The 16,053-nt window shown below is 44.6% G+C and overlaps 1 protein-coding gene across 4 annotated transcripts in view; it reads left to right on the forward strand.

The window, feature by feature from the left end:
* LRRK1 (leucine rich repeat kinase 1) overlaps window positions 1-15,278 on the forward strand; it is an 87,999-nt gene extending 72,721 nt beyond the window's left edge. For 2 of the 4 annotated variants that reach the window (XM_081888348.1, XM_081888351.1), the window contains 10 exons: window positions 690-887; window positions 1,035-1,312; window positions 1,982-2,176; window positions 4,044-4,195; window positions 6,545-6,662; window positions 7,132-7,248; window positions 8,753-9,600; window positions 11,093-11,194; window positions 12,178-13,065; window positions 13,138-15,278. In XM_081888348.1, the coding sequence (XP_081744474.1) occupies window positions 690-887; window positions 1,035-1,312; window positions 1,982-2,176; window positions 4,044-4,195; window positions 6,545-6,662; window positions 7,132-7,248; window positions 8,753-9,600; window positions 11,093-11,194; window positions 12,178-12,355 (2,186 nt within the window). In that variant the 3' untranslated portion in view covers window positions 12,356-13,065; window positions 13,138-15,278. Of the gene's footprint in view, window positions 1-689; window positions 888-1,034; window positions 1,313-1,981; window positions 2,177-4,043; window positions 4,196-6,544; window positions 6,663-7,131; window positions 7,249-8,752; window positions 9,601-11,092; window positions 11,195-12,177; window positions 13,066-13,123 lie in introns of all 4 variants that reach the window. The other 2 variants (XM_081888350.1, XM_081888349.1) reach the window with 2 other exon arrangements.
* The last annotated feature ends 775 nt before the right edge of the window (window positions 15,279-16,053 follow it).

A 16,053-nucleotide genomic window follows, 5' to 3' on the forward strand; every position in this document is an offset into this window, starting at 1 on the left:
TACAACACAAGAAACAAGATTCCAAGGAACCTCCTGGACTTTCCTCCTTCCCTTTGTGGGTCCTATTGCTAGTCATTTCCTCCTGCATCTTTTATACTGATCCAAATCTCCATTACAGTGGTACCTCGGGTTAAGAACTTAATTCATTCTGGAGGTCTGTTCTTAATCTGAAACTGTTCTTAACCTTAAGCACCACTTTAGCTAATGGGGCCTCCTGCTGCTGCTGCACCTCCGCTGCACAATTTTTGTTCTCATCCTGAAGCAAAGTTCTTAACCCATGGTACTATTTCTGAGTTAGCAGAGCCTGTAACCTAAAGCGTATGCAATCCGAGGTACCACTGTATATCCAAAATTCACCATTAAACTACAAGTGATATTCCAATCCTACTAAGATAAATTATAAATTTCCCCCATTCCTTATTAAAATTTTGGTCTTCCTGATTTCTGATTCCCGGTCATTTTAGCCATTTCAGCAATCCATCAACTTTATCTGCCATTCTTCTCTGGTCGGGACTTTATCTTCTTTCCATCTCTGGGCCAATAACATCCGCACAGCCGTGGTTGCATACATAGTCTTTTCTGCTCCAAAGGACTCTTGATCCAGCCCAGCAGGGCTACTCTTCTGTGGTTGTGCCAATGCCCTGCAGCATAAAATAATGTAACAGCAGCACATTGTCTCCTCTGCTTAGACTCCATGTTGAGACACCTGCAGGCCATGGATGCCATGAAGAACTTCTCCGAGTTCCGCCAGGAAGCCAGCATGCTCCACTCACTGCAGCACCCATGCGTCGTCTCCTTGATTGGGATTAGCATTCACCCGCTCTGCTTCGCCTTAGAGCTGGCTCCTTTGGGCAGCCTCACCACCGTATTGTCAGAAAGCTCTAAAGGTAATAACTTGGAGAGTTCTTCTGTGGTTTAAGGTTGGGTCCATATGGTCCTTTTGGAGGGGGCTATGGCAGGTCTTTTGCAGAAGCAGAGGGCCGCAGTTCTAGCAATACCCCCTCAGTGATATTTTCTCCCCTCTCTTTCTATAGGGGCATCCTTTGTGCCACTAGGGCACATGTTGACCCTAAAAGTAGCCTATCAGATAGCAGCAGGCCTGGCCTACCTCCACAAGAAGAGCATCATTTTCTGTGACCTGAAGTCAGACAACATTCTAGTGTGGTCTCTAGACGTGAAGGAAAGCATCAATATCAAACTATCCGACTACGGGATATCTCGACAGTCCTTTCATGAAGGCGCTCTGGGAGTGGAGGGCACACCAGGGTACCAGGCCCCCGAGATACGACCTCGGATCGTCTATGATGAAAAGGTAAGTCTCAGGTGTCTGCTTCTGTGGGAGAAATTCACACCCAGAACTAAAGGGCCTATATTAGGCATAGGAGCCAACTCCTAGGGGCTAAGGCCCCTTCATCGACCCCATAAAATGTTTCAGGGGGCTGGGGACCCCCAAGTTGATGGGCATAGCCATTCAAATGGTGTGTGATTGATTGTGCGGGACAGGGCTTACCTGGGTCCCCCCAATATTTTATTCAACTTGGCACCCCTGATCTTAGTTAGGTATAGAAACCAGAGCCAAGATGTTTCAAAAATGATGGTTTGTATCCAGTGTAGTCATTTAATGATACACTTGTTCCAAAGTAAGCTAAATGTTTTTGCACCAACAGAGCAGCTGGTAACTTTGTCGCACAACAGATTGTAAAATCTCTTGTGCAATGGGTTTCTGATTTTAATTGTTTTTTGAATGTTATAAATATTTATTTTGGGCCAATACAATAACATCATCATCATCATCATCATCATCATTATTATTATTATTATTATTACAAACCACTTTGAGGTTTTAGGACAATCAAGTCGTATACAAGATTTGCAAAAATAAAATAATCAAGAATACAACTGTGCATAGTATTCAAAGTGTGAATCCAAAGCTCATCCAAAATGGAAAGATCTCTGTAATGGGCACGTATTTTTCTCCTAGGTGGACATGTTTTCCTATGGAATGGTGCTCTATGAGGTGTTGTCCGGGCAGCGGCCTGTGCTTGGCCAGCACCAGCTTCAAATTGCTAAGAAGCTATCCAAGGGGATCCGGCCTGTCCTGGGCCAGCCCGAAGAAGTACAGTTCCATCAGATGCAGGCCTTGATGATGGAGTGTTGGGACACTAAGCCAGAAAAGGTACGAGAAGGTTGTCTTGGCACAACAGGGTCCTTTTTGACCATTTTCTGAGTTACAAACAGGGCTCTTCATACATTTTCATCAGCCTAAAACTTTACCTAGGCCAGCAATTTATGTTGACTCACAACAACAACAAAATCCAAAATCCACATTAACTTTTATTAAGCTACCCAAAATGTGAAAAAATAAATAGCGTGCAAGCTTTTGAGTTTCACAGAATTCTTCATCAGGTGATTTAAAAGTGCTGGAACGAGGAGAGCCATCTATGCTCAGTTGGGTAGAGCGTGGTGCTGATAACACCAAGGTTCGATCCCCGTATGGGACAGCTGCATGTTCCTGCATTCCAGGGGGTTTGACTAGATGGTCCTCAGGGTCCCTTCCTACTCTTCAGTTCTATGATTCTGTGTCTGCTGTTTGTTTAAGATGGAGCATGGGAGGCAGTAGCAGACAGTCAGTTGTCAGGTGCTCTGCTTGTTTCAGGTTGCAACCAGACCTCCTGGGAAGGAGGAGAGAGCAAATAATGAGGGATCCCATCCTCCAGTTTCTGCAGATACAATAACCAGCTGCTAACCCAGTTCCACCTCTGTCCTTAGGGCAAGTTCCTTTGGTCGGCAGAAAACAGGAATGAAGAAGTAGTAGGCAGCTGTTCCCAGGAGGCTGCTCTGCAACCTGAAACCTGCAGAGCACCTGAAAGGGCCTCGTTTGAATGTCTGCTGCTGCCTTTCTCCCCCACCCCCCCAAAAAACAGCTTTAAGGCTGTTACTAGATGCAGACACAGATGCCTTGGCCAACAGACGTCTCTCTCTCTCCCACCCCCTTTGTGTTGCTTTTACGATGATGAATTCTGGGTAACTTTATAACCCTGCACAGGATCCTGTGACATTTTGGTTGAGCTAATGAAAGTATTGCACTAACATGGATTTTGGACTTTGTTAATAATATTTGGCCCTGCTTTTCCTCCAGGGAGCTCAGAAGAAGCATATCATGATTCTTGTAATTTTATCCACACAAAAGCCCTGTGAGGTAGGCTGGGTTCAGAGAGAATGGGGACCGCTTCAGATCACCTAGTAGGGGTGCGGAACAAATTGGATTTGGTTTGCGCTTTAATTAGAAACTGCTAATTCGCACTTCTGCTGGGCCCGGGCCTCTTGAACCGGCATTTGATCCGTTCCACAATGTCGCAGCATGTAAAAGCAAGCCTAGCTAATCCATGCTTCCCAAAAATATGCAAACCAGATTGTTAGTAACCCGTCAGAATTCACACTTTGGATTTTGTGATGCAGTTCTCCAAACGATGTGCTTATAAAATACATATATTAAGGGAAAGTGTGGATGAAAATACATAGGTTGGTGAAAACGGCATGCAAGAATGCATTGGGGGGAATTGCTTCCAAAGACCATGACCATATATGCCAGTTGACTGCAAAACAATTTCATTTAGGCAACCCTATCCAGATATGTAGAATCTCAAAGTGTATTTTAATCTGTTTTTAGTTTATTGCTGGTTTTATTTTTATTTTGGAAGTTTTAAATAGATGTTTTGCATGATAATTTATTTTTTCTACAGTATTTGCAAACCATTTTGCTGTGTGTGTGTTTTTTTACAACTAAGCAGTGTGTAAACTTTATGAAATAAATAAATACATTTTGAGCACAGTGATACCTTTAAATAATGCTTAGGGGGGCCCTGTTTCCCTCACACTCATGTGTGTAGCCCCATGTGTCTCTGTTCGTTCCAGTGGAGCAAAGAGCTCCCTGCATGTTGTGTGCCTCAAAGGAGACACAGAGCTCTGAAGGGGACAGGAGGTCCTTTCATATATACCATCATCTTTCATAGACACACTACGCTGTCCTCTCTTTCACACAGCGCCCATTGGCCACCTCTGTGATAGGACGAATGAAAGAACCTACTTTCGCTACGTTCATGTACCTGCTGCCATGTGGGAAGCAGTTGTCCTTCTTCTCTTCCCAAGGGGAAGAGTGCACAGTCGTATTCTGGGATGGGAAAGAAGACGCAAGGTTTGTGTATTGTTGTTTTTATTTTTAGATCCTTCTTGTCATCTTTAGTTCAGCATAAACAAAGCCGTTGCTCAGCATCCCTTGAGCTGCATACAGAAGATGCTCACTTGTATTCATAGGGAAGGTTGGGTATTCTCACTTCGCAGATGGAAAACAGAGACCCTTGTAATGAGTGCATTACATTGGATAATGTAGTAACAGAGATCTTGTGGGATCCACCACAATGAGAAGGTTTCAGTGGTCCAGTTTAGAGTTCATTGTAGACCAAAGTACAGTAGTGTTTGGGGGCCATCAGAAAAAGGACTATTTACTTGGGCCACCATTTTGTTTTTTTTTTTTTTATAAATATTTTATTAGGTTTTTAATAAACAAATTTCCACTTTCAAATACATACTTCCATGAATCCAATGGACTCCCCCCATCTCCCGGGCACTGCATTCCCTGTGTAACCAAAACCTCAGCCACCATTTTGAATCCCTGAGCCCAGGGCATTTGATGAACTAGGATTAGAAGAGTGTTTTGAATTTGAGATGTGAATCTTCCACTCCACTAGTGACACCATCTGATCCTTCCTGCGAAGGAGGAATCTCCCTTCCAGCCATAGATAGGTATATGAGAGCCTTGGGCCCATCTTACTAATTTATCTACATGTTATAAATAAATGCTGTGGTAAAATGGAAGTTATGTCTTGGGTTTGACCAGATTTTTGATGCCCGGGCTTCTCCTTTTTGTTATAGGTAGGGTTGTTGCTGTTGTTTCGTAACGCTGGTTTGGGGGGTGTTTTTCCAAAAGGCAGGACAATAACGGGAAAAAGCACATCTGGTTCAAATTTTTAATGTGTAACGTTTTGTGCTCAGGCTGGTTAAGACATCCAGCATTCAGTGATCAATTTATGGATGCCTTGTGGCTTTTCCTTTCCAAATGCAAACAGTATCTTATTGTGAGTAGCAGCAAAATTAAAATCAACTCTCTGTTCCTCCTTGGAAATGCACCCCTGTGCCATTGTTTTTAAAACATTCTGATCCAATTGCCGTGATGGCTTTCCCTTAAGCAAACAAATGCAATACTAAATGTGTGGACCCTTTGCATTTGTGAACCTTTGGTTACCTGCTCACTTATTTGTAAATTCTTGGTCCGCATTGCAATGTACGTATATTCCTTACATAGTTTAATGAACTTTTCTTGTTTAAAATTGTTGATGCATTTTGCGGAAAACTGTAGAAATCTTTAAATAGATAAAATAAGGGACCCAGAATATAGAGGGAAGGAACGGGGAGGGAAACCAGGCAAGTTAGGCAAGCTAGGCAAGTTGCTGTTGTTTAAAGAATGTATCAGATCCTCTGGCCTCTTCAAACCAAACCAACCTCATCATCTTTCATTGTGCTAACTAGGCCTGGAGGATCCAGGTGTTTGGTAGCCAAATGGAATGAAAATGTATTTTGCTCATTGATCGTCCCTTTTCCTCCAAGGATCTGAAGGCAGTATTCATGATTCTCACCTTTTCCATTTTATCCTCACCAAAACTCTGTGAGATAGATTAGCCCTGGGAGACAGTGACTGGCTCAACCTCACCCAAGTGAATTTCATGGCTAGAAGGCTAATGATTTGTTGGAACCTGGGTTGTTGTCCCTCCCTTGTCCTAGTCTTCCATTCTTGCTTCAACACCACGCTGGCTACATTTTTCTTCTCCCGGAAGAACTTTTCTTTCTTTCCCATCCTTCCAACTTCCAGCTGGGAAGGTAGATAGCTATACAGTGGTACCTCGGGTTAAGTACTTATTTTGTTCCAGAGGTCCGTACTTAACCTGAAACTGGTCTTAACCTGAAGCACCATTTTAGCTAATGGGGCCTCCTGCTGCTGCCATGCTGCCGGAGCACGATTTCTGTTCTCATCCTGAAGCAAAGTTCTTAACCTGAGGTACTATTTCTGGGTTCGCGGAGTCTGTAACCTGAAGCGTATGTAACCCAAGGCACCACTGTATCTTGACAACACCCACTGTGGGGAGCCCCCAAACACCGAAGCTGCTTCCAGGTGAGCATTCTACCTGCTTTGTTGGCACAAAGCTTGTGAAGAGGTTGTACAACCTCGGCTGTTTGTTGAACAATTGCTGTGGTTGGTTTGCAGGGAAGGTACACAAGCAATTTTTACCTACCCCACCCCAGTGTATTTTCCTATCACTTTCCTTACCACAAAAGGTCTGGTCTTTTTAAAAAAAAAAAAAAAGTGAGCTAGTGTGGAAGTTACCCTGGGAGATAGAATTTGAGAACCATCCAAACACACAGCTCATGGCTGTTTCTGGCTTTACTTCTTGCGCTGTTGTTAAAATGAGTTCTGTTTTCCTCCTTCTAGGAACTACACGGTAGTTAACGTAGAGAAAGGACTGGTCGAAGTTGCAAGGATGAGCTGCCCAGGAATGAGGCTGTGCTGCCAAATGAAAGTTCAGAGTTATCTATGGACAGCCACCGAGGTATTTGTTATTCAGCGAGGTATTTCTTATGTCACCTGTTTTTGAGCCGGAGTTTCTCTTCTGCTCACTTGCTGGCACTCCATTGCTTCAGACATCAAACGCATTAAGCGGGTGCCTGCTGTAGTCTGTTAATTGGTAGGGTTGAAGGGCACAGCAGGGCATGGATGCTTCAGATGGGCAGCCTGACATCTCAGGTGGCTCTTCTCCCCCAGACAGTGTTTTTAAAAAGGACCTAAATCCCAACAAACTAAACACATGATTTTTTTAAAAAAATGATTAACAGGAATGGATTTGATATACAAAATACTTTTGCATGAGTTAAAAACAGACAATATGTGCCCACCTTTTTCAGAAGCAAGTTGAATTTTTTAAAAGTGTGTACAACATGTTTTCTTCTGTTTCTATATTGTCATATTCTATATATGCCCAATTGTTGAGAAAAGGTTTCCTTTATTTTGTTTGCATACAGGATCAAAAGATTTACGTGTACAGCTTACAAGGCATGTGTCCTTTAAAGGTTCCACAAAAGGGTGTGGACACTCCATCAGTTGTCACTTGTTTCCTTGCAGTACCTGTCATAAAAAAGGTAAAGCAGAGTGGTTTTCAAAGGTGAAGCATTAAGGACTCTTTCATTTTTTAAAAAAAGAATTATTCAGATTAGTAAAGCATGCTGGAGGAGTTGTTAAAAGCAGAAATACAACTATAGCTCCTGCTGCTGGCAGTTTTAGGAATAACCATTCCCTGTATTTCAGTGCACATTCAGTGCTGTTAACTCTAATATATTTTGAATCAAGTCAGGAAAACTGCTGGGTATGATGCTAGGCATTCTGAAATTAATGCAAATACATGCTGGTTATAGAGCTTTGAGTCACTGTAATTCAGAAGGGAATTGAGGAGCTGCATAAAGATTCATTCCACTGTGTTTCTGGACAAGATGGTCTACCCTGGCTACAATTTTTTTATAACTTCCTCAGAACTTTTAGCAACCTTAATCTAGCTTTCAATTACATGACCAGAGACTCTTGGACTTCCATGCCTGCAAAAATATGAGCATCTTCCTGCAGTGCCCCGACTTATTTTACATGTTTCCACCAATTAGCTATTAAATTAGCTGGAATCTGCTTACATTGGTAACCAATCAAAACTCTTAAAAGGTCGCTGATGTTGCGAGAGACATATTATTGGATCTTGGCTGATGAAAAATGTAGTTCTGTAGACAATTCTATGTCCCATGGGTGGAGAACCTTCAGGCTGCAGGCTGATACTGGCCTGCCAGAGGGTCCACTTGCCTGTGAGGCCATTTCCCCCAGACCTCACCATTTGTCAAGCAGCTGTCCTCACTCATGCCTTCAGCTGATGGGTGGGAAGGTGGAGTTCAGTTCTGCCTTACGTGCAGAAGATAGGCACTTGCAGCCAAAGCAGCAGGAATTCACTCCCCTGCTCATCAGCTGACATGGAGGAGGTTAATCCTGCTCAGTTTGGCTTTGCAAACCTGTTCCTTGCTGGGAACAGGCACACACAGCCGAATCCAACAGCCTTCTTTCTTTGCAGGCAAAGCACATCTTTCTTGCCTCCTGATCTCTCCCTGCTGCCAATGTTGGCCTGCAGGACGGAGCCTAATAATTGAACAATGCAAACAGAGGAGCAAATGGCATTTTAGAAAGGTAAATGCTGGGCAGGAGGGGGGGACTGTCCATCCCTCCCCCCGGCAGTTACCTTTGTAAAATGCACTTTGCTCATCTGTTTACATTGTTACACTGATTAAGGGAATATAATTGTTTCCCTGTAGGGTGGATAGATCAGCTAAAGTAATCAGAACCCTGCAGAGTTTTTGCTGCATCGCTAACAAAAGTGAATGGATTAACGGATACATTTTACAAATAGGAAACCTGGAATTTTTACCTGCCCCTGGAAAAGTTAATGCATCTCGCAAGAGCTTTATGAAATCCCCTGCTTAAATACAATGGCGTTGTTGCTATATTTTTTATAACACTGTATCGAGGTTGGGAATCTAGAAGTCTAATTTACTGCCCCCCCCCCAAAAAAAAGACTTTAAAAAATAAAAGCAAACAACTCTCATGCCTTTTTAGAATGCCTACCTTGTCCTGGCTGGTTTATCAGACGGACTGATAGCTGTTTTCCAAGCACCACATGGTATCCCCGAGGATGGCTGCTGCTACCTCTGCTCCCACACAGCCAACCGCTCCACCTTCAAGATCAGCGACGACGACCCCCGCCAGAACCCATACCCCGTGAAAGCGATGGAGACGGCAAACAACGGGGCCGAAGTTTGGTACAGCAATGGCCCTGGGATCCTCATCATAGACTGTGCAAGTATGGAGATCGCCAGGAGGCTGGAGCCCTATGAACCGCCGTCCACGGTTGTGTCCATTGTGTGCACCTCGGAGTGCAATGGAGAGGAAGTGGCCTGGTGCCTGGACGACGCAACCAACCTCCTGGTGATGTATTACACGGCCACTTACCAGCTGTGCGCAAGGTACTTCTGCGGGGACTGCAGCCCCTTGAGGGACATGTTCACCATTCAGCAGCCCTCGGCTTTGATCCCTGCTGAACTGGCTACAGACAGGAGCCCGGAGCCCGGGAGCAATGCTTCGGCTGATGTGGGGATCCTCCGCAGCCAAGAGCTTGGCATCCAGATATTAAACCACCAGGACTCCTTGACGGACTATTGCTCTGTGTCCTCTGTCTCCTCCTCGTCGGTCAACCGCTTGATGAGGTCTGCCTCAAGCATGCCGAGCTCCCCTGCAAGCTATTCCAGCACTCCTTTCTCGACAGACTGTGAGGAGCCCGACAAGTCGCAGGAGTCTAAGACTCCCTGCGAGGGGCCTGACAGTGATTTGGAACCAGTCAGCACTCACGCTGGCTGCCTCCAGGCTGTGACCATCCTACCTGTGAAAGACCTTCTCTGGATTCCCAGGTAAATTGCACTGGAAGCCTCTCTCTCTTGCAAAGATTTGAATGCCTTTACATTCAAGGTTCAGGATCCCACGCTGATATCCTGACTTGTCTTCCCAGTTCTTCCTGTTTCTCATTTTTCCAGTCACAAATTCAGTTTTCCACGTTTTGCAGCTGTTTGCATTTTTTAAAAAAATAAATCAATTTTTTTGGAAAGTTTGCCTGGCGCCTTCATTATACACCAGGCATAGGCAAACTCGGCCCTCCAGATGTTTTGGGACTACAGCTTCCATCATCCCTAGCTAGCAGGACCAGTGGTCAAGGATGATGGGAATTGTAGTCTCAAAACATCTGGAGGGCCGAGTTTGCCTATGCCTGGTGTATAATGAAGGCGCCAGGCAAAATGTTCCTTTTTAACCAGGCCTTTGGTTGATCCGATTTACATCCTATGCCCTTTTAAAATATGTTGGGTTTTTTTGTGGAGTTGTATTGGGTTGCTGTTTTTATTCTTATTAGGTATTTTGTGGTTTTATATCTTGATTTTATTCTGTGAACCACCCTGAGACCCCCGGGTATAGGGCGGTATATAAATTCAATAAATCATCATCATCATCACATGAAAATTTAACAAGTTAGGATGAATTTATCCTAATTAACACAGTTTATATGCAGTTTCAAATAATGCACACATTTTTGTAAGCAGTTTTCCATAATATATTTCATCTCCATCTCTATCTCTGCAACTGTCTGTGTGGTTTCCAGCAGCATATCTGGTGAAATCTGCACCTTCCAAAGGGCTCAAGGTGGCGTATGTGGTTTCTTCCCCACAACAACCTTGTGAGAGTAGGCTAGGCTGAGAGACAATGACTATCCCAAGGCTACACAGTGAGCTTCGTGGCCAAGTGGGGATTTGAACCCTGTTCTCCCAGGTCATAGTGTGGCACTTTAACCACTACACCACATTGGCATTTTATGCACCATTTCCCCCAGTAGGCACATTTTTGTAAACAATTCTTTGGCTGGGAAGCCACATAACAAAAACTGAGTAAGTGAAAAGGATAGCCGTGTTTCAGTTCCCATATTGTTTTGGGAAATTGACATCTAATAGATTCGGCTTCAGGTGAAACCTGAGTTCAATTGCTCCCTGCTCTCTAATAGCCTCCCAGGCTTTTGAACTACATCCTCTTTGTGCTTCCTACCTGCTTGGCTTGGGAAGCTCATCAAGGCCACAGCTCATCCTGAGAGACTGGAGGCTGTATACGAACACCCTGGGTATGTTTTTGCTCCTCAGCAAAGCCTGACAGACTTCTATGATCCTCTAAGAATCCTGCCATTTTCAGGAGTTCAGGTTTTCTCCGTGGCCTTTTGGTTGACTGCTGCTTTGGCCGCCCCAAGGCATCCACACACTCCCGCAAGGAACTTTTCAAACGCCTGCATTTTTCCTGCCGTTGAATTGCCCCCCCCCCCCCCGCCGAGCTGCATGTAACGGAAATCCTCCTGCTTTCCCTTTCCAGGCGAGGCGGAGATATCATTGTGATCGGCTTGGAGAAGGAAGCCATCTCTCAGCGGGGGAGAGTCATAGCGGTTCTGAAGGCGGCAGAGCTGGCCCCTTATGGGTAAGGATGAATGGGAAAGGGGGAGGTGGCAGGAACGACCTGCTGCTCCTCACATGGCAGGCACAGAGAGCCCAGTTCAATTGCCGACATTCCCACTTGTTCACAGTATCTCTGGGAGAGAATCAAGGAGCAGTTCTGAAGAGGCATGTGCACAGGCAGGCACCTTCTCTTCCTTTGCTCATGAGCAGGATCAGGTCAAACACAGCTTTGCTCTCAGCCTGCTGCTAGATCCTGCAAACCTCTTTCACTGGCATGAAGGTGAAGGAAGTTCACTTCAGGCTGGCGAAGGAAAAGGTGGTAATGTGCTGTTCACAACAAGATAACAGCTAAAGCAAGCCTGGAGCAATTTGGGAGAAGGGATGCATGTATACCAAGGCAAGATATAATTCTGTTAAATAGGCTAGCGTTGCTATAGCGTTTCTATAATATCTGCAAGAGTAGAATGGTGAAGATTGAAAGGCTTCTCTGTTCAAGAAGAGCATAATTCTTCAAAAATTAAATTGAGCAAGCTTGCATTATCTTCCTTCATTTTGCGTAATTTATTCTGCCTTTTATTTTTTAACACCCTCATATAAGTTATTCCAAATTAGCTAGTTGCGAAGAGAGGGGCAATGAGGAGCTACGCAAAACATGGAAGCACCACCCCTCCTACCTGGAAATGTTGTTTAGCCGCCTTTTTTGGCATATAAAAATTGGGGCAGGATTTGCCCACACCCTAAAACAGATGTGGGGGACTTTTGTCCCTCCAGATGTTGCTGGACTTCAACTCCCATCAGCCCCAGCAAGTGTGGCTGATGGCCAGGAATGACTGGACTTAGTTTAGCAACATCTGGAGGTTCCTCAAACCTGCCCCAGAAGAGCTAAAAAATTTGCTTTAACTTTTTTAAAAAATATCCTTGCAATATACACTGTGCAAAAGGAAATTTCTGTCTTCTATTTTTTTTTTCTTTTAAAAAGAAACCTCTTTTTTCTTGGTTCCCCAGGACACTGGTGAATGCTGCTGTGCTGACCAAGGACACAGTTGTATGCTGCTTCAAGAATGAGGCCACGGAGTGGTGTTTGGCTGCCTGGAAGAGCTGGGGTGCCAAAGACTTTGACATTTTCTACCGGTCCTATGAAGAGCTGGGAAGGCTGGAGGCTTGCATGCGAAAGAGGAGGTAGCAGTTGTGGCACAGAGGCAGAGACTGGATGCCGGGCGAACGACGCAAAAACTGACACACAGTTTCAGTTCCCAGCAATCTCCGTATGAGGATCTCCAAGGACACTAGATGTTTGCTGTTCAATTTTGCTGCTAAAGGACATTCTAGGTGGCTACTAGCCGTGATGGTGATGCTGTGCTTCCACAGTCAGAGGCAGTACGTCTCTGAATACCAGTCGCTGGAAACCTCAGGAGGGGAGAGTGCTGTTGCGCCCATGCTTGGGGGCTTCTCATAAGCATCTGGTTGGCCACTGTGGAAACAGGATGCTGCACTAGATGGCCATTGGCCTGATCCAGCAGGGTTCCTTTTATGCACTTAGGTGGTTCCCCACCCCACATTGCACGTTGTCTAGAATGCATTTGGATTTTCAGCTAGCTAAGCAATAGTCAATGGGAAGGCCACTCCCGCCCTTAATCTATTCACGCACGCACGTGGATAAGGGCAGCAGCACTTCTTCAAGGTCAAAATAGTGCTGTTGGTTTTGCGATGCATCGCTGACCCCATAAGTTAGCAAGCTTTGTCTTCCGAAACACAGAGGGTGACCCCAAAGTCACACATCAGGTTTCTGATTCCATAGCAATAATAAGGCATGGAATGGCTGCCAAGAGAACACTGCTGTAGATGGAGGTAGCTTCTTCATAAAATTATCCAGAGGTTTTGCTCTGAGCAGCAGTACAGAGAGAGAGGGAGGGAGGGAGGGAGGGAGAGAGAGAGAGAGAGAGAGAGAGAGAGAGAGAGAGAGAGAGAGAGAGAGAGAGAGATATGAATACAGAATCCCACTCTTGATACCATTTGCAAGCTTCAGGATGGACATACTGCTTCGTTTCTAATCCGTGCATGTTCTGTAACTGCCTGCTGTAATTTTTCATGTCACCAATGTTCCTGTGGGTGGGTGGGGCGGTGTTGGGAAGTCGTGTCCAGCTTTCACTGCAGAATAGCAAAAGAGTGCCCCAGTAGATGGCAATAATGACCATCACAGAACAACAGATAAAGCAGAATGTTGTGTGGATAGTCCAGTATAAACCCACCATTAATGCACTATTATTGCGTCAATGACACGTTGCAGAATATGCCCAACAAAAACCCAGCCCCCCCCTTCTGTAGGGGCCCTTGGTTACGTGGAATCAAGTTCCAATTAACCCCATTTAGTTTTTGTAGCAAATTACCTCAAAACAAAAAGAGGTGCACAACTCTTAGAGCTTATTGGACTTGCACACAAGCATATTGTTCTGTTGGTTTCAAAAATACTTTAAGTGCAGCTATTACATGTCTAAGGGACTTAACCAAAGGACTAAACAGCTGCAGTTCTTTGTTGGTGCTGTGCCCCAGCACTGCACAGGGTTTAAAAGCAGCACCAGGGTTTAAAAGCAGCCTGCTGGTCAGGCTTCCCAGAGTAAAACAAAAAAACAGTTCAAGGAGAACTTTGCCACTTGCTGGAGTGGGAGCAGGGAAGGCACTATAGTAAGCTCAGCCTTTTTCCCTGCTTGCTTCACACACACACCCCAATCCTATTGATTTAGTGTGACAATCATTCTTTGGATGGGTGTCCAGTTTCATTATGGGAGGGGAGGATTCTCTGAAAAGATTTTTTTTATTTCAGCACTACCAAAATAGATTAAACATGAAAACACGTATACAGTTTTCTATTTCAAAAATAGACATTATCTCCCCAAAAGATAAGTTTTTTAACAGGGGGGTGTGCAGGCTTTGGAGGGGGGTATTTTAAAATGGGGAAATGCATTTCAGATCCAATTTTTTGTGTTGCCTTCATTATAGAATCCCAGCTGCCCTTCCTGCAGCAGACTTTTGCTTGTTTGTTTTTACAGTTCAACACTCTACAGCTCTTCTTCTGTGCTGGAGGAAGAAGTCTCAGTTAACTCCTAACTCCAGTTTCTTCCAGCAGGAGAAGAAAAAAATGCATCCGGAAAGAAATCCAGAGCCACCCTCTGTATAATAACGAGCTGTTTAATTGCACTACTGCAGCTTCAGTTGCCAGTGTAAGTGCAGAATCATGCAAACAAAGCTTCTGGTTGCTCTGAGGAGAATAGGGAGCAACAGCAATCAGTTGCAATGCAGACAATTTCTGGTTAGGTCATCTTGCAAATCTGTGCCGCTTAAGGTGTCGTAAAAATTGGGCACAGTGGGTTGGCTGACTTTGAAAGCAATAAAGCAGAGGTAAGGAACTGGATCTGGTCAGGTCATTACTTTCCCCATCCACCGCCTGCAGCCACTTGTCAATCAACTGATGTCATAATGACATCAGGTGATTTTAATTTTGTTGCCTGCATGGTTTTGATGCACAGCCCACTAAGTGCCTTTCAGAGCACATTGCAAGACCTGACAATCAGCTGGTATTTAGATCTTGCGGGGCGCTTTGCAGCTGGACTAGGTGTTCCCCAAAACCGACATCTCGGAGCAGAGTTCCTCTCCCATACTGCTTGCCACTTATTCAACTCACTCCATCTCCTGACATCAGTATGTCATTCATTTCCCCCCTGCATTGGTTGCCACTGATGCAGGGAAATGCACATTATAAGGACATTAGGACAAATTGGAAGAGATGTTGTGGAGGAGGGAAGGAGGAGGTTGACAGGGTGTTCTTTGTTGTATGTCACTTTTCCCTTAAATGTCCTTCCACCCCCAGCAACTGACAAGTTCTGTACAGGCCCTGTACAGAAAAAAAGAGTTTACGGCTATTTTTATGTAAAACCCTGAAGAGAAGAGTTTATATGACATGCTGAGAAGGCCCCTGGGGACTCAGCTTTGGCAATTATAAAAATGAACTTTCTGTTGTTGCAAGCATGTACAGAGGAATGTTTTTATAAGCCATAATAACAACAATAAAAAGCAGCTTCCCCAAATGCCAGTGAGATGTGCTGAAAATATGAGCTGCCTGGAGCCTCTCTTTTTCCCCTCCTCCAAACGGGGTGCTTGGTTTCGACTTTAAATGCTCCAGAGCCTGTTGCTTTCCAGTGACCTTATTCCAATGCGAAATGTGTTTCAAAATAGACAGGCTGTCCCAAGGATTAAGCCATGCTGCTGTCACTCCCAATTGACAGCTGATGGCTGCATCTGCTCTTAGGTGTTGTGACACCTTCCAAAGCAGCTCAAGAGTTTGCTGCAGCCGGCTGAAAATTTGAAATGAGCTTTAGCACCAAGCTGTTGGTTTGGAGCAGTGTGTGTCTTGCCACTTTTATTGAATTTCACACATTTATTTAAGTATGTGTCTGTGTGCCTCTGCATGCTTTTAAGTTGTTTAATTAGTAGATAAATGCACTAAACCTTCAGCTGCTTAACAGGGGTGGGGGTGGGGTTGCAGCTTGGCTGTGGTGTATTACACTAACGGAGAAAGAAAGGGGAAGGGGAAATCTTCCTAAAAATAAGTAGCAGCTATTGTTAATAGCATGCATGCATTCTTTTACTCTTCCATTGGTACCTGAAAAAGCATCCCACTAAGGTATTTGGTGGCAATACAATTTAAATTGTGTAAGTGAAAATGCAGCTAAATCAGGGGTCAGCAAACTTTTCCAGCAGGGGGCCTGTCCACTGCCCCTCAAACCTTGTGGAGGGCCAGACTATTTTTTTTGGGGGGGGGAGGGAATGAACGAATTCCTGTGCTACTCAAATAACCCAGAGATACAGTACATTTTAAATAAAAGG

The sequence above is a fragment of the Podarcis melisellensis genome (assembly GCF_964234715.1).
Source record: "Podarcis melisellensis genome assembly, chromosome: 14".
Taxonomy (NCBI): Eukaryota; Metazoa; Chordata; class Lepidosauria; order Squamata; family Lacertidae; genus Podarcis; species Podarcis melisellensis.